Source organism: Lepisosteus oculatus, chromosome 9, assembly GCF_040954835.1.
Source record: "Lepisosteus oculatus isolate fLepOcu1 chromosome 9, fLepOcu1.hap2, whole genome shotgun sequence".
Lineage (NCBI taxonomy): Eukaryota > Metazoa > Chordata > Actinopteri > Semionotiformes > Lepisosteidae > Lepisosteus > Lepisosteus oculatus.
In genome coordinates this window covers 2,909,455-2,927,939 of record NC_090704.1, presented here as the reverse complement: position 1 = coordinate 2,927,939, position 18,485 = coordinate 2,909,455, and the positions used below count along the sequence as shown (strand labels likewise).

The window sequence follows — 18,485 nt, the reverse complement described above, 5'->3', positions numbered from 1 at the left end:
GGATTTCCAATTCATTTTTCGATGGGCTCTGCAATTAGCTCAGTGCAGGCATGATGGCTCTCAAATAGCCCCTGCTCTGCTTATTACAAACTGGGAAATGAAAATGCAGGATCCCCAGCCAGACATATTAGGCCCTAGCTCGGTGACATCGGTGTTCGAAGAACGATTTATTCGGTGTCCCTCTTGACGGCATTCTTCAGCCAGTGGGCAAAGTTCAACAACAGTGTCCATGAAGAACTGTGCTATCAAGCCTCTTCTTCAGTTAGCGCTTTAAACACTGCGATACAACTAAAAATGGACAGTAGTGCCATGTAGCACTGCTCACAGGCACATTAAAACATCTATGCAGAACAGAAGAAGAAGAGATATTCCGAATTCGGTGCATGCAGGTTTCTGAAGAATGGTGATAACAATACAAGGCCCCTATTTAATTAGTTTATTTTATGCACAGCCCCTTAAAATTAAATGGGCCACATAGAGCAACATTTTTTAAGTGTTCTGTATGGACTGAACAAGCATGCAAGTAAAACCTCATCAAAACCTCTGACCTGCAACACCCAGGCTCTTTAAAACAAATCCTCCATTTTCTGATATTAATCGTACTAACAATCTGTAAAACAGCCTTGCAGCAGACACTGGCACAGACAACTTTCTTCGATTGCTTTTGCAGAAAATGACTTAAAAAGTCCAGATATTTAAAAGCACAAATGTACGAACTTTATCTCATGAATTATGGGGGAGAAGATCACTTTGGCAGGGACTTCTTATTTCCACTGCTTTTGACCATCTGAGTTTACACCACTCCAGTACTCCACAGCCCACCAGTGTCTTCCAATAGTTCCCTTGTGGAAGTGTGTTGGACTCCACATTCCTATTCATCTGAACTGATCCTTCACTTGGGGGTGGGGGGAGGCAGGGCTGCATTTTCCATTTTAATATAAATCTAAAGCAGCAGTAGGCTGCATTTTTGAGTTTTCCCCCAACGTCAAGAACAGCGCAGAGCTCTTGGTGCGCTGGTGGGGAACAAAGCATGGTTAAGAGGGCCCTGTTGGCGATACTCACTGTCGGCCTGTGAGGACAGCACCAGGCAGCCCAGCCCCGCCGCTACCAGCACCAGGACCGTGGCTGAACAGCAATGAGGCACCATGTTCCAGAGTGGCACTGCTCCCCCTCAGTCCTGACTCTCCCGACTGGCAACTCCACGCTCACACGATCATAGAGTAACACCTGCGCAAAACACAAAGACACATTAGCACTCCACACAGACTAAACAGTTTTCACTCGACAGAGCAGCTGTTTGACACCGGATACGCCACATAACTCAAGAGTTTGCAAGAATGAAGAATCTGTATGGGAAGGTCAGCTTTAAAATATTAATCACATTAACAGAACTGACCATAATTTAATTTAAAAATATATATACTCTCCATTCACAACATAGCAGGATAAGAACCTTGGATTTAGTAGAAACATCCAAATAGATGAGCCGGAGTTAGATAGGCCAATCTGTTCCCTCTTATTTCAAGTTTATCTTGTGTATCTTGTGTAGATGCTAAGTGAAGTGAAAGCAGCAGAAACCTAATGAAACCACAAGCTTTTGAAAGACAGGCGGCCAAAAATAAATGTTGTTTTTTTTGCAAGGATTGACAAATGATAATCCTTTGGTGAGAGAAATGAAACTGTTTTCAGTTGATTGAAAGGAGGCGTGACAAGACGAGACCTAGGGGCCTCCTCGTCGACCCACGTGGGACACTGAACCGAGCCACCTACCCTTCCAGGGAGAGGAGTGCCGAGGGCCGCCCTATTAAAACCCCACGTCCCTGGAGAGCTCTAACCAGATTGCCCTATTGCTGCCACACACCGAGTCCCACAGGAATGGGTTCAGCCATGGCAGCTGGGTTCCTACACTAATTCAGATTACAGCTCAGCAGATCCAATACTGATAATTAACCCCACCCCACTAAAACATATTAAATTCTGGCCATTTGTTAATTAAATCACTTGAAAATTTAGCACTTGAGGAAAAGGGGGAAGTGCCCATATATCTGTCCCAGAAAGGTGATGAATTTACCCTCCATCCTGACGCCAGTCATTCCTCTGTATCACAAAGACAATTCAGATGTGGAGACGCACCAGAGGCTAAGGTACTCCGTAAATGAGTCTGCGACTCCCGTGCGGTTCAGCAGGCTGAGGACACGCTGGCCCATCACAGGTCTACCCCCGCCAGTGCTGGTACCTATTTATGCAACTGGAAGGGCTGCAGGACTGGAGGCGACGTACCGTACCTGCAGCTGGGACGCAAGCCCACAGCCTTCAAGCTGGGAGGCCAGGGGGACCTGAACGTCACTCTACACTGCCCCCCTGTGGACACCGCTATACCGTGCTTCCTGCCGCGCAACCCCACCCGCTCCAAAGATCGATTTTTTGGGGGATCCTGCATCCAGGATGCTAGCAGATAAAACTGCAAAGAGCTTTGCATCTCCTCGTGATCTTTGCCGAGAGACATCCGCTAACGAGCGAGAGCAGCCGCCCCCTTGATCGGGCTCTGATCAGAAACGGGGGTCGAAAAGGCCTGGCTTTGCCACCCCCTTCCAGGAGGAATGTGGAGGTGGAGGCTGCTCCCGTCAGCGAGGGCTACACTACGCTGCACCCCACTCGCAGCACAGAGCAAACGGAGGGACAACCTTAAAAAAAAAAAGTTGCTTGACTTGATGTTGGAAACACCAGTGAAAAACAGTTACAAGATGTGAAAAAGATGTTCATCGCCGAGCTACGTCACCATGTAGCTCCCAGAGACCGAAAGGTTTCAGTGAGCCTTTATAAAAAAGCCACGGAGCTGTAATGTAATAAGCAGCCTCCTGAAACTCCATTCGCTTCGACATCACAGGCATGGAAATTACTGGTGGGTGGTTTTCCAATTTATTGCAGCTTATTACTGGTAACCACACATCTGGAACCACTGCCTTCTCTCTCGCCAGTACACAGATTCCTCACAGGGCTTAGGAACTAAACTACAACGCAGTAATTTTGTGCATTGGTGACTGTCAAAACTGTTTTTTCTGCTTCATTAAACAGAAAAATTGCAAGGACGGAGATCTTTTTTTTTCCGGTTTGCTTTTTAAACACACGTATACAAGACAACCCTATCCCTTCCAGTGCTCCTGGATGTGCTGAAACATCACATTGTTATCTCTTTACCTACGTGTTCTGATCAGACACAATATTGTATAATACACTCTCATTATCACAATGATTATAACTTTGCTGAAAGCAGCATAGTACTTAAGCATAATAAAAATTCCAGTTCTCAGGAAGGTGGTCAATATATCTTTTTTCATATTGAGCAAATGTGAATAAAGTATCAGAAGTAAGGCAGATCATCTGCGACAGTATAGTTAGTAATCCTGCTGGGAATCAAGGATGTACCACTGTCACTACATACAATTTCTATTTCAGTGTTCAGTTTTTTAGTAAAATAAAAAGGCAGGTCAAATTTTGGTTACCAGAAACTTCCACAGAAAGTAATAAACTTTGGGAGGCTGAGACATGTTTCACAAAAAAACACTTTGTGAATTCAGTCAAGCTCGATAATAATTTGTGCGATAAAGCCCTGAAAATTTCAGCATCGGTCTTTGAAATCATTGTTAATCCCTTCTGACGTGAAGGTGGCACTGACACTGAAAGCTATTCAGAAAAAAAAACATACAAAAGGAAGCACTACTGCCTACGTGATCCATGCTGAAGCGAATCACCAAACCCTGGGAGAACATCTGATAGTCCACACTGGAAACTCTTAACCCTTTCCGAAGGCAGAGCCAAACACCACAGCACCATAGGTGATCTGAACTGGGGCATTGCAGAGGCCACATCAGCACAGCGCCAGCCTGTGTTACCAGTCAATAATTAATCCACAATGTTTAAAAACAGTTTCCTTAACCCTACACCTGACATTTCCCGCCCTGCCCTGTAAAACCTCCTGGCCCTGGATTCTAAGGGGTGACTCTTTTCGGAGTGATGTCACAGGCCTGGGAGGATTACTGAATTTTCCTCTCCTATGTCTTGGTAAAGCACCTTGGGATGTACTGACATGATGAGACAGCTATAAAAGCCAAAGTTGTTTCAAGTCAACAAACTCCCCTATTTATCCTTTTATGAGTAAGGATTACAAGCAGAGGCTTAAGTCAACAGCAGCCTTAAGGCTGATCAACCTTAACAACAAACAAGATTTTAAGACCAATTTAAATGCAGTTCCTGGTGATGTGGTTGCTAAGGCAGAAGAAAACAGCATTATTTCAAAGAATTAGACTGTTAACTTTTGAACACACAAACTGAATGATGGCACGCAATGAAAAATTGAAAATCATCTCCCTGAAAACCAAACTATCCCATAAAAAAATGAAATAACTGCCAGAAATAAAAAAAAATGGGTTTGGTGCTCCACAACATGGTGAAAATCTTCTCACAGTTCTCCGTTGTCATTACAATTGGACTGATGACTGCACCATTAAGATTTTGACCAGGGTTATTTGAGACGTAAAACCGGGGTCCTGACTCTCTGTGGTCATTAAAAATCCCAGGGCATTTCTGGAAAAGAGTAGGGGTGTAACCCCGGCGTCCTGGCTAAATTTCCCATTGGCCCTTACCAATCATGGCCTCCTAATAATCCCATCTATGAATTGGCTTCATTACTCTCTGCTCTCCTCCCCACTAATAGCTGATGTGTGGTGAGCATTCTGGCGCACTATGGCTGCTGTTGCATCATCCAGGTGAGGCTGCACATTGGTGGTGGTGGAGGGGAGTCCCCATTACCTGTAAAGCGCTTTGAGTGGATTGTCCAGAAAAGCGCTACATAAGTGTAAGCAATTCTTATTATTATTAGGTCTTTCAATAGTCACACGTCCGCTTAAAATCACCAGAAGCAGTGACCATGGGCCTCTTCAGAATCAACAGTGGGACGCAAACCAGGACCGAGCCTAGGAGGCAGTTTTTTCTCAGTTGATTGAGGAGCCTTGAGCCTCAGCTCGATTGCCCACTAAACTCCAGACCCGATAAATGAGTCCTCCTCTCATTTGCAAACTTTATGGTGTTATACACAAACTATTCACAATCATCCATCTGTAACTACGCTCTCAGAATGGGGTCCAAGCGCTCAATCATTCTTCTACCACTTCTGAGCATTTCCATTTGATCCCAAAACAGGCTCGTTTCTTTCTCTCTGCTGGCTCTCCTTAATCCCGTTGGATGCAAATCCAATCCAATTCAAACCTCACTCCTACCTCCCGGGAACAGTAGCAGAGCTCTATCGTAGAGGACCGCACTTGCTAAGCAATGACGAAAGCAGGATTTGGACTTGCAAAGGAGCTGTGGGATGAGACTGCAATCTATTGCACACCAGGAAGCATATCCCTCATCCATGGGTGCATGGACTTGGGTCCATCCATGAACTTGGCTTGACTTTCTCACTTTAAAATTCTCAGTTTTCCAAAATCTTGCCCCGACCTCCCAAACATAAGGACCCAGCCCTGTGATGCATGCAAACGAGCCCGTTCCTCTCTTCACGAGCAAGACCTGCGACGGCTCAGCAAGAGCTCTGTCCAGGACACCTCTGCTCTCCATCACGTGTGTGATGGAGTGTGGACGTGAACAGGCTGTAATCCCTGGTGGCCTTATACTGTGCAGCGTGTGATGTCTTGTTTAAGAAACATGGGACAGATACACCGGCTTTCTCCTCGTTATCGGCTACACCAGCGTTTCAGTTGGCGTGCCTTTGGACATTGATGTGTGGAAGTGTCCCCTTCCAGCTTATATGCATTAGGTTATTTTTTATTTATTCTCCCAGTATAGAGACCTTTTCTATTGAGACAAGTGTATCAGTGCAAAAATAATATACTGCAGGAGTTAAAAGCAAGGGTAACAAACATTGTGAGACCTTTAAAAAATGAGGTTCTGTAAAAGCTGAATGTACAAATTGAACGGCAAGTTAATTCCAATTTAGGACATACAAAATAACTTTTGAGATTCAATTTTGTTAATGAGAGTAGTACTGCAATGTGTCAATACCATTATGGAAGATTAACATTTTTTGGTCCTAAACAAAGGTTAATCCTGAGCTTCTCGTTCAGTAATATTATCAGGAATTACTAATACTCACGGATTAGGACTGATTGAATATTCTATGATTTGCCTTGTGTGTGGAGAAGAGAGAACAGAAACGAATAAGGGGAAATGTGTAAAGTGATATGTGGGTTAATACTGCAGGCTCTGCAATCTATGGTGGCCTCCTCTCTCAAAGAGTAAGGAAGACCTGATTACAGCAGGCCCTACTTTATCACTGGTAATCTACACTGCTCTTCAAGGTCGAGTCTCCCAGTGCTAAGCAATCAGAGATTCTTTCCTCAGATTTTGTGCACTTTCAGTGCATTGTCACATGCAGGAAAGTTACACAAACTTCATCCCTCATTTTTTCTGTTCATTTGTTATTCTTGTCTTCAGTCCTGTTAAATGACGTTCTTCAGGCTGTTAGACGCACAGACACCAGACTCAGCTGTGTGAGCTCACTGTTCTCATCTGTGCAATGGTATCTTTTACAGCAGATGCCAAAGAGCAGCAGATGCATTTTATTGTCTACGAAACAGACTGCTAAACCTACATAGTTGTTTTTTGCTATTTTTCATGGTTCAAAAGTGATCTCCTGGTTATGAGAGATAGTGTTCTAAACCTAATAATGACTCTCTTTTAAGCACTATGTTCTCCTTCAACTAAGCATAGGTAAACACTTGCAGCTCTAGGTAAAGTAACAGTTAGAAGTTCTGGTAAGTGTCTGTTTACTGTGCTGTATGTTTGAGCCAGCAACTGTGAGCAGCATAAAAATTAGTCACAAAAAAGATGCGGATCAGCTGAAATTAAACCCCCTCGTTTCAGAAAGGTGCCCTTTCCCCCTGTTAAAGTGACCCTTTGCGATTGCTTCATTACAACAGATGATTCCCTGCAGGACCTCACAAGCAGACAGCACTTCCAACTGCAAAACCAGAATATAAGAGACCATCAGCACAAGTATTGGCCAGTTTATACCATCCTGCTCACAGATGCAATCTCAGTCATGCCGCTAATAAGAAAAATTTTAAATTTGCTGCAGAACAAATTTATATTTATCCCTCATTGATTAGCAGTGTTCTCAGGAAATGGTTTAATGTCTTGAAAAATACAGGCAGGACTGCCCACAAAGATCCAATTACGCCGCTGAAAAAAAATCTTGTTTTAAGTCATAACTTAAAGCATTTCCCTGTAATCAATCCCGCTTAGCCAGAAACCCAAGCTGTTAATTGATTATGACCAAACTGTCTCTGCTTTCTGTGGGAGGAAAGAAAGGAGACAGCTCTGAGGAATAATTGATAGGGAAGAGAAAAAATTTAAATACAAAACGCAGGGTGACAGATGGAGAGCCACGTACTAACTTTGCAGCATTCATACTGCCTGGCCCATGGCACTCCGCTGAGGGGCAACCAGGGCATTTTACTGCCTTTGTTTAATGTCTGCTGAGGGAGCCCTTCAGACTCAAGCCGTAAAAAGGGCGAGGAGGAGGGGGAGGGAGCAAAATAACACTGGATTATGACTTCCTCAACTATCCGGCTAGTTGCTATGAATGCAAGCAACCTCTGCTTCTCAGATCACATTTCCACAGGGAAGGGGAAAGAATAATGATCAATTTAACCAGTTTCAAAACTACCATGAATAATTATGTGCAAGGCACATAGAACAGGGGCCCCCAAGAGGTGCCTATAAGCATTAGGAGAGGTAACAAATGGGTCTCCCTGGACATAACAATTAAAAAGGCAAACAGTGAAACAGTACTACAACATGTAAAAAATAACTATGCTATAGAAATTAAGCACGCAAGGCTGCAGAAGTCAGGCGTGTTTCTGCAATAATAAGCTTGAACAAGGGAAAGAGTGCTTCTCTTTTCCTGTTCGAACAGAGCAGGAATATGAACACGCAATTCGCAAGGGGGTACCAAAGCGGGTTTAATTAACAGCTAGATCGCAGCACGGGGAGGATTGCTGGAAAGGTGACCCCTGCCTTCATTGTCTTGTCTGTCAAGCTAAATGCCACAAAGGTTTTGATCTCTTCCTCCCCACCGAGCCGTGCTGGGCAGAAATGCTGCAGCTCCATGCTTTTTCTTCCCCCAAAAAACACACCACTAAAGCTATGACCTCAATGGCTTCACATGGACAGAAATACGACAGGGCCTCTTGTGATAATTGTGACACCGCCACTGGCCCCACACTTCAATAATATTAGCAGTAATGTAGACTGTGAATACCGTAAACACATCAACAACTGACACTCAGCTGCGTGGACTCGAGCAGAACTTTCCTTGCTTCGTTGCACGAACACGCAGTTGGAAGGCTTAAAGCCGTGAATTTCTTTCGCATTACGAAAATGAGAAGAGCAGGGAAAAGGAAAAATACTTGGGAGTAAATTACACAGTGCTTCCAAAGGATTTAACTAGGCTGGCTATGGTATAAGCTGTGCAGCCCATGGACACGAAGCAAGTAAGCATGATTCAAGATGCCATTCTGTTTTTCCATGTGACAGAAAAAGGATAAAATGGTGTGCTCCATATTAAGAAAAGGATTAGGCTTTTAATTAAAGTTGTGATGGGAACAAATCTCTCTGATTTTCGTTCTTTTTAACAGTTCACAGTATATTGTGCACTAACATGTCTTTTAAAAAGGTTAACCTGCCAGTCGACTAAGCTTGTAAATATTTAACTAACCCTCCACACACCGCATGTGAGCCATAATGGATGGGGAAATTAATTCAATGCTAGGACAAAAATCAGGCTATGGAAGGTGTACGGTGGATGTGAGGAAAATGATCACAACATTTAGCAAGAAAGAGCCCAAGACCACTGCATGAGTAAACAAAACCCCCAAGATTTCACGGATCTGAAAGTTGCCACCGTTATGTGAAACCAAATGTATGAAAAAGACAATTCGCCGTCTACGGCGATGAAGCTAATACGTCCTGAAAACCTCAAATATTTGCTTTCACACTCAGCGGTGAGAGATTTTCTGACTTGCGTTTGTTGCCTCCAAACGAAAACGTGGGCCATGTGGTTAGTAAGTCACTTCATGTGGCACATTGATCGGCACAAGATCCGATCCTGTTTCTGGTTTAATATTTAACGCATGAATTGAAGCACTCAGTGTCAGAGCTTTAAGCATTCCCCAATGCTAAGTCCTGATTTATGGCATGGCACACAATAAGAAGTTAGTGATTAGCCAGCAGCTACCCATCTTTCCAATTAGTCTAGAAAAGCTGTATAGCAGCTAGGGCTTCAATCTGATATATTGACATGCTCTATAGAAATGGTCTAATCTACTGATAAAAGTAATCCAGGACCACAATAAATTATCCTAAACTAGAAGATTTACAATCATCACATGAAGATTAGCCAAGGGCTCCCAATGTTTCTATTAGACAGCAAATCGGGCATGGAGTGATTAAAAGTAAATGTGATAGATTAGCACCCAAGGCTGGGTTGAAAAAAGAAAACGGGGACTTTCTGAAGAAAGTCGTACGTTTTCTGCTTCGCTGTTCTGAGGCAGTAAAAATCACCCCGAACTGGAACGAAGAGGATGACTTCCTTCACAGAAGCAGCGTCCAAACCGCAACTAAATTCTCTGTAATTTTCATCCTAACTCATTTTACCACTAACAATTCCTTAAACAGCAGAAATAGTCCTTTTAAAAATCAAAGATCCCCCAGCAGACATCCACAGTTAATTTGGTCAGATATATTTTGGAGTATCATCTGGCTTGGTCGACAAAACATGCTCAGCTCCATTTTCTCCTGGACGTGAAGATCACCAGACCTTCCAAACCGAGTGAACAGCTCAACACCAACTCAAAATACAAAACACAAAAGGAGCCCCACACACACACACACAAAAAGAGTTCTTGAGCTAACTGAATGTCATATTCATCCATCTGAAAACCTGGATGCTTGCATCTGTTTTAAAGAAAAGCTCCAACCAGTTTTCAAGGAGAAAAATGTGTCAGCTCCGCTTGTGGAATTAAGAGATTAACCCTTTCAGCGATGTTTATGGAATTAAAAGATTAACCCTTGCCTTTCTGAATACAATTGACTAGCAGCCAGATCTGCATAACGCTAATTCTGAGCAGCCTCGCTGGCTGAATTGGAGGTGGTAAAATAAGCCTGATCTTCAAATCGCTGTTGTTAAGAGCACAAGCAGGCTGTTACTGTAGATCAAAGCCTTACCTGAAACAGATTCAACACACAGAATACTTTTAAATAAAAATCCTACCTACAGAAAGGAGGCACTTACACATGTGACACCTGTGTAAGTGTAAGAGAGCTGACACCTCTGAGCATAAAGATTTGGGAGATGGATAGAGAGAGACAGAGAGGCCAACCCATGGACACAGATGGAGACAAAAATAAATCCACGAGATGTGCCTGTTCTTTTTCTTAAACAATAAGTAATGGGTTTAAGTGAAATTTCTGTCAGGGCATTTTTAAAGTGGAGTCCAGCCACAGGCACGGTCATGACCGATGTTCCCTCTAAGCTGTGCACGTGTACTATGTGTGTTATGAAATCTGCGCACACAGGAAATTGAACTGCGCACAAAAAATTTAATTCTTCCGAAAATATGAGAAGAATAAAACAAACACGATTGTCAATTGAGAAATGCTACATTGACCACATGAGACTGGCTGCGAGAGGGCCAACTTAGCTGTGTGCATTTTCGCTACTCGATCATCATAGTCTCGTACCTCACCGTGTGCTCGCTCCACACTCAGTCTATAATTACAAAAATTAATTTCAGGTTTACAATTTTACATACACTCAATGTAGTGCGCACAAGCTTTTGTCAGAGGGGAAAACCCTTGCACAACTTGAGATTTTTGCGCAAACAGGCCATTAAAAATGAGAGGGAACATTGGTCGTGACCATCGAGCCGTCCTGCTCCAGCCAAGTCTGCCAGCGAAAACGGATGGGTGAAGATACTAACGACGCCTCTCTCTCTCTCTCAAGGCGAGCGGATGGACACTGTGCAAGCAGGCATCTCCATTCATCGCAGAGGTGAGCATCCTATGACTGGAAGCCAAACGCAACAGCTAGGATGAGTCCTGACAGCTAAAACAATCTCAAAAGGAAGAGTAAGAAAAAGAAGGCCTAGCACCCTAACATGAAAACTGTGATGAATAAAGCAGACATCCCCATCTAAAAGAAACACTCCTGGAATAAATCTCCAGCAGAATGTGACAGAACATATTGCCAGTGTTCTCAGAACATTTCATTTTCCATAGAGAAAGCCTCCACTGTGCTAAGGATTTGCAAGTAATGGCAAACTGATTCAGAACAATCCAGTAGGAGGAATCAGAATTAAATTGTATCAAGCTATACAATGAAGAGATCCCTAAACCGGTTAATCTTACAGGTCATCTGTTTTTAAAGACTGGCAACTCCTGTAAGATATTGATTAACCAACCAAGTAATCTGTTCAATTCAGAGAACTCTACTCCTTGAGGGTTGAACAGTACTTTAGATTTCAGTTACAATCATCTCTAAATTGCCTATTTTATCAATTACATGATAATGTAATTGTTCTGTATCTTTAGTAACTGGTGACTTAAGGGTGACCTACAAAACTGGATTGGGGCTCCACAGCATCAGGGTTAGATTTCTAGGCTAATTTGCTATGTATTTATGTCCAACATGTATTCATTGTATCTCTGCAACATCAACAATATCAACAACACACTTCATACAGTTGTGCTGCATTAAGATAATTCTGAACTTTTTAATGCAAGTTAAAAAGAAATTCAACAATTTTCAACATCTTAAAAAGAATTACCTTCGTTATTTTACACATCAGAAGAACAAAAAAAACAGGATTAATTAATCTTAAAAAAAGATTTAAGAAATGAAAAATAAGTAATGCACAGAGAAAATTATTATTTATATTACTCTAGACATTAGTTTAAAGAATGTGGTTATTAGGTTGTTAAAGATAAGCAGGTCTGAATATTTAGCCAGACGAATGTCAAATAAAAACTCCATTATTCTCACTCGATATTCTTCTCCCATTGGGATCCACGTTTCCCATTTAATTTTCAAAATGGAAAAGGTTTTATCAGAGATTTCCTTTCTTTAACAGATGAGGACACGCTTTCCTTAAAATACGCTACATCTGTATGATGGTTCCAAGCTATGCATTTCAAGGTTGTAAATGATTTACTTGTGCAATATTCCATGATTCTTCAGCTTTTTATTTTTCCTCACAAAGATCCATGCAAATGATGCGGGCACAGAAAAGGCACTCTGTGAAATGAAGACCTGGCCTCAAACCTTTTGTCAAGGTAAAAAGCTGCTCAAGTTCATAAAAGCAGACAGAAGTGGCCATCTGCTTTCAACATTTATCTAGATTCCGTCAGATCTCTTTTACATCGTTTTAATGAAAGGAATGAAAAAAACCTTTCCTGAAGTGTGAAATTAAAAAAAGCAGAGACAAAAAAGTAATTGAATTTCAATAGCTTTTATAAATTGGAGAGAGTATAGGGGTATTTAGATGGCAGAGAAGCACCAATAAATCATACCGAGGTAGCTATTTTTTATCTTTCATATAATTCTTTTCACAAATTTGATTAAAATTATAAATAAGTGCGACAGTTCAGAATATTAAAGAGAGCCTGTACAGAAATGTACTGTTTCCAAAAACAAATAGAGGTGTCAAGTTTGTCAGTCTAGGCACCACGTTAAATGTTTTTAAATAAAATGATGTATTTTGAAGTGTGAATTAACACCCTGTACATGTCACTGGGGACTAAACAAGCTTGGAACGCAAATATTTGGGAGAACAAAAATAAACTTTTCTTAAAAAGAAGCTAAGGAAGTATTACATTTCTGAACCCAAGACATAATTCAGATTTGCATGCATTCTAAGAGGGTGACTGCTTTATCGCTTAACTGCCTGGAACTCTAAGGTCCATTAACCTCAACAAATGGAGGCAACCAATATGCCAGAAAACTACACCCCTAACAGCCCTGGAGTTGATGAAACAGTTTCTCAGCATGCTTTAAATTTGGAAACACTGTTTATGATCAGAGAGACCCGCACCATTCACAGATATTTTGGGTTAGCCCACTGGCATCCAAGCAGAAGGGTATCTTCAGATAAGATGCTGTTATCAGAACCAGATAAAATATTCCTTTTTGCCATTCTCACGTTTGGTAGCACTGCTGCCAGTCAGTGGCACCCCAGTGCGTGTACTGGTTTTACCTATAACTCCTCCAAGGACATCCGAATCACAATAGTTTTTTAAACATTTTTGGCTGCTCATGTAGCGACTTGACTAGACTTCACTTTATGTCTTCTTTGTTTCTTTTGTTTTTTTTCCCCCCAGTTTGCTTTGACAATTGTTTTGTTCTGACCGTCGGACCGAGTTGATTTTATTAACCGTTTTTTAATTGAATTTTCCGTCCTCGTACTCGAGTCTCTTTGCTTTTTATGGGTGAAGGCTGTGAAGCAATCTTGCCCGACTAATTTCCCAGGTTCAGGATAATAAAGGTCTTCTAATCTAATCTCAAAGCCACAGACCCCCTGTGGGCCCCCCCCCTGCACGTACGCAGATCCCACATCCCGGATTTTGCTCCAGCTATTGCCACCTGTGGAGGTGCAACTCCCCAGGAAGCCATCGCGCGCCGCAGTGCGATGCCATGTGGTCCGGAGCGGGACAGGAGTGTTCAGGTATGCTGGTGCACATTCCACACCCCCTGCTGAAAAGCGCTTGGGAGAGGCGCAGCGCCGATGATTATCAGACACATCTCCGCGCGTGTGCCGGCGCATTAGCTCGCATCTCTGCGGGACGCGTATTTCACCTGTTAAAGAGGCCGCGCTGAAAGAGCTAAAACTAGACGCAGCAGATGGAGTTATATATCCAGCCGGTCTCTGGAGAACAGATCTGTAATGCAAAAGAGCAGGCTGAAAGAAACGACCCCGCGGATACATGGGAAGCAATCAGAACCAAACTGATTAAACACGACCCTGGTCCCTGTACAGAATGACGAATACTTAGCAGATACATGGGGAGTTGTGGAAAGAAACAAATTGCAGACGCAGTCAGTCATTCACCTCCCTTTTCACGCAGCTTTAACCCTGCCAAGCCTAAGGAATTCACCGGCTGGAAATTAGGCTCTTTCACAGCCTCGGTGACAGATGCCTAATGCTGGAGGCTAGCAACAGGCTATTAGTACCCATCTTGAGGGGGACCTTGAATGACTTGTGAGGAGTTTTTAAGTCTGAGATGATTGGAAGGGAGTAACGAGTCATTATTATGAGGCTAATAATTGCCCGCTTTCCTTTGGTAATCGGTGTCGCCTCATGTAAAACTGCCTTCGGCCAGTGTCCGTCGTCAAGTTGCGAGTAGGAACAATTCGTTCCTCTACCTGTCGGGGACACTGTCAGTCACACAACAGGACCTGGGCTCGCTTTGTCATCTTATTAGAGAATGACCCTTCGCTGAACCCTACCAGGCTAACTTCAGCTCTTTAAATTCTAAAAAGCCAGCAGTATCAAAATTAAATTAGTGTGACAGTTACGTCGCAGAGATAGGAAAGTATCACTGACATGTGAACTACTGTGCTCACTGGCCACTAAAAATCTATGTAAGTGAATTACAATAACTAAAACATGGCTTGTGGCAAGATGTCAATTATAACAAAATAAAACTGCGTCAACTAAATACACTATTAAAAGATTCTAATGGGGGACATGTTGGGCTTTCTCTATTTTTCATTATGCAATCACTTAAAGCCCTCGTTCAGACTAAAAGCAATGGTGGGGTCTAGGGACAGCTACTTCCAGTGCCTCTTCTGCCACTGACTGAACAAACAGCCTCTCTGTGCAGGGGGGTGAGGAATGTGCTAAAACATACCTCTTACACAACATGCATTCCTTACACAACTCAGTTCACCAAATCAGCCCATTTTCACATCTTCTTTCACAAACATGTATGGAACATAAATAATGCAACGTCAAAATGTATGAAGTTCTCAATGGGAGCACCGTGTTCAGCATATACATAAGCCTGTCAAGTAAAAGAACCCAGAATAAGGCATCAAACTGACATAGCCAACATCCCAGCAGAATCTAGACAAGCTTGCCATGATTACCAGGATCAAAAACACAATGAAATCTGACTGAAGCGCAGCAAAAATACTACATTATCATTCTAGATTTCCACAATGATCCTACATGCTAAGGAACTATCCATTCATTCAGCCAATGCATTTTACTTAACAAATTTATAACTGACAACCCAGTGCACTCTTAAAAGTTATAAATGTATACATAGATTCTCATGCAATCTCCACAGTATATCCCTGCCAGTGAAAACAGGCATCCAGTGTCAGGAATAATAAGACGGGGAAAAGGAAGGCAATCAATATACTGCCGAACTCTGTTTACTGTTATACTGAAGAGATGTGCAGCAAGATCAAAACCCGTGAGCCACCAATGTCCTTATTAAACACCAACTGCCTTGTTTCTCCCCTCACCTGCAGTTCAAACACAAATGAAATCCCACATCTTTATTTACAAAGCCTGGCTCTAAAAGGCACAGCCCACCTTCGCCAATTAAAGTCCAAAGTCCAGTGGGAGTAAGAAACACCGGACAGGAGAAAAGGAAAGGCAATTCCAGTTACAGATTCCACTAGAGGCCAGAAACAGGTCATGCATAGCTTTCTTATAGGTACAACTTTTTAAAACACAGCAAATGCTACCTGGCACCGTCTTCTGGATGCCAAGACATAATTGTTCTTTTCTGGTTCCCCATTTCCAATGGCCTGGCTCCTTTTAGTTTCAAACTCCCTGAATCTTACTTGAAAAAGAATGTATCGGAAAACAATTTTAGTGACGGAAGGCACAGCGATCTGTGATATAAGGCAAAATAAAAGCAATTATAAGCTTTTTTCCTATCCCACGGACTCCTGATCTTTCTTTCATGATGTGAAGTTAGCCTGCCTGATAACTGGCATCTGCTTTTATCGGTCTTGCATAAATGACATTTAAGCTGCGAGCATGAGAGAGGGCTTTTGTCTGACAGAGGCCCATGTTCCCGAGAGCCTAAGCATTGTTTCCCTCGTACACACACACTTCAATGAAATATCCCAGCACTAACACAGATGGGGCTTACCTGCACCTGAGACAACTCCCAGACTATCAATTACCTTCAGCGCACAGAAACAATATACCACTTCAGACAGACTGCTGGCACACCCCTTTCTCTCTGCCATCAGATTCCTTTTTTCTACAAGACGTCACCGGCTGCATCTTTCTTCTCAAGTACTTCATTCTAACTGTCCAGGGCTGTTATGTTTTTAAGAACAGTGGTAAGCTGATAGCATTTACTGTCACTTCAAGTGAAGGCTATTACATATCTTTGGGACCCTAAATAATGCATTAGCAAATGTTTGCCAAAGCAGATGCTTAATTGAGCCCCTCCAGCCCCTCACCTGTGTGATCCCGTCCTACTTCCAGCCAGGACTGTTTGAAGTGTAATTCCCTTAACTGAGCAAGACAATGGAGGCTAATGCCACACAAACGGACTGCGCCTTGAAATCAGGCACGATCTTGAGTGGCGGGATGATAAACCCATTGAAATTTTTCAGAATGTCTAATGCAACAGTAACAGCTCACCTAACGCACACAATTTTACGAACTGACTCCCAGACTTGCAGAACAAAGAACTGGAAACTAAAATTCTCCCCCCCCCTCCTTTATTTTACTCCCATAATGAAATAAAATTGAATAAAAAAGCCAACCAGAATCTCTAACGTATTTGAATGATCAAGTGCTGAACATTTACCATGCTCCTATAAAATGAAAATCCAGCACAATATTACTGTAACTATTATAGATGCATTTGTCTGAAGCTTTTATCCTGACTTACATTTGTGCCCATTTATACTGACGCAATGTGAGAGCAGTGCCTTGCTCAAGGGTACAGCAACAGTTCCCTATCTGGGATTTGAACCTACAACCTTCCACTTGTGAGCCAGGAGCCCTCACTATGACTCCTCACTGCTGTCTGCTTGCTGTTTGTGTGAAGGGAAATACTAAGTCATTGACTGAAACAAGACGTGACAGGTTTCATTCACTACGAACGGAGAAAAGCAGGGGCGATTTCCCATCGGAGCGTGTCCAGATCAGAGTGACAATCCGCACAGCGCACCCTGAGTGGGCTGCTTCATCATCACAGGAAGCATCTATTAAACATTTCCACATGGAGGCCGTTCAATTCCATGTTGCATTAGCACCACATCTTTCCTTCTAAAAGACCCACAGAAGGCAAAGGGCTTCATGTAAACATAATTAATCACCTTTTTCTTAATGTACTTATTTCCAGTCTCAGACTAATTGTTTTTATCTTACACCACTGTGTCTAAAGGGTGTTAATGTCATGGTGAAAGCAAATGACTCAGTAGCTTTATCCCCCCCCCCACACACACACATCTTGATTTTTGGCTTAAAAAACCACAGCATTCTGTCACTGTCTTATTAAAATCTAGCTACGGGGTATTTCTCTAAGACCCACTGGCGCATGGTTCACTGTGTAACTCAGGGAGCACGGAGACTGAAAGGGGGAAACGTTGGTTAATGGACGCAAGCTAGGAGGCCCCTCCCCATCGATCACCCATGCAGCTGCCCCCCGGGTGGGCACAGACGTACACATCAGCCACAGGAAGACTCGTGGCTCTCCCCGTCTCTGCCCCACTTTCACGAAGGGCAAAAGGATTGAAACCAGAATCCCTAGGAACCTCGGGAACAGAAGCTGCATTTGCCAGCAATACTTGAAAAGGGGAGGCTCGGGCTCTCTCGTGCAGCGAAGTCGCTAGCAGGTGCCTTTAATTACGGCTGTTCAGGAAAGCAGCTCCAGGGCTGGCAGCTCAAGAGCTGCTGTAGACCCCGCTGCTCTGCGAGGGCACCAGCCCCTGCCAAGCGAGAGAGCTTTCGGTGAAGTGACTCCGGGACTGGAGTTCTCCCGCCATGCAGCTCTGACTGGCAGCTGTAGCCGAAGTAAGACTGAAGTAAGACTGTGCATACAGGGACCCCGAGATTGAGCTCTTTATTCTTGGCACACACCAGCCCATGGTGGCAGCAGCCAGACTAAATAAATCACCGCAGTTTGCCAGTTGAACTGCCTCTTTGGAGCAGCCGATGTACACAAAAAGCCAAGGATTAGCAACTGTGTTATTAAACGCGTTGGATCCGTCCTTGGATTTCCGATTTTGAAAGTAATCTTCAGGCAACTTCGAGGGACACGGGGATCATCATTTCTGAAACCCCGGCGTCAATGCAAGAACATGCCGAAAAACAGAAAAGTTTCACCACTTTTTATATACCAGCAGAGTCATGGAGGGAAGTTCTGTTTTCAGACACCCCGTCGGTACTCAT

At 43.1% G+C, this 18,485-nt stretch overlaps 1 protein-coding gene across 13 annotated transcripts in view; it reads right to left on the bottom strand.

Moving 5' to 3' along the window:
* Positions 1–18,485, bottom strand: part of ptprfa (protein tyrosine phosphatase receptor type Fa) — a 222,163-nt gene that overhangs the window by 144,872 nt on the left and 58,806 nt on the right. For all 13 annotated transcript variants that reach the window (XM_069193947.1, XM_069193951.1, XM_069193950.1 and 10 more), the window contains exon 2: positions 1,063–1,227. In XM_069193947.1, the coding sequence (XP_069050048.1) occupies positions 1,063–1,147 (85 nt within the window). In that variant the 5' untranslated portion in view covers positions 1,148–1,227. The remainder of the gene's footprint in view (positions 1–1,062; positions 1,228–18,485) is intronic.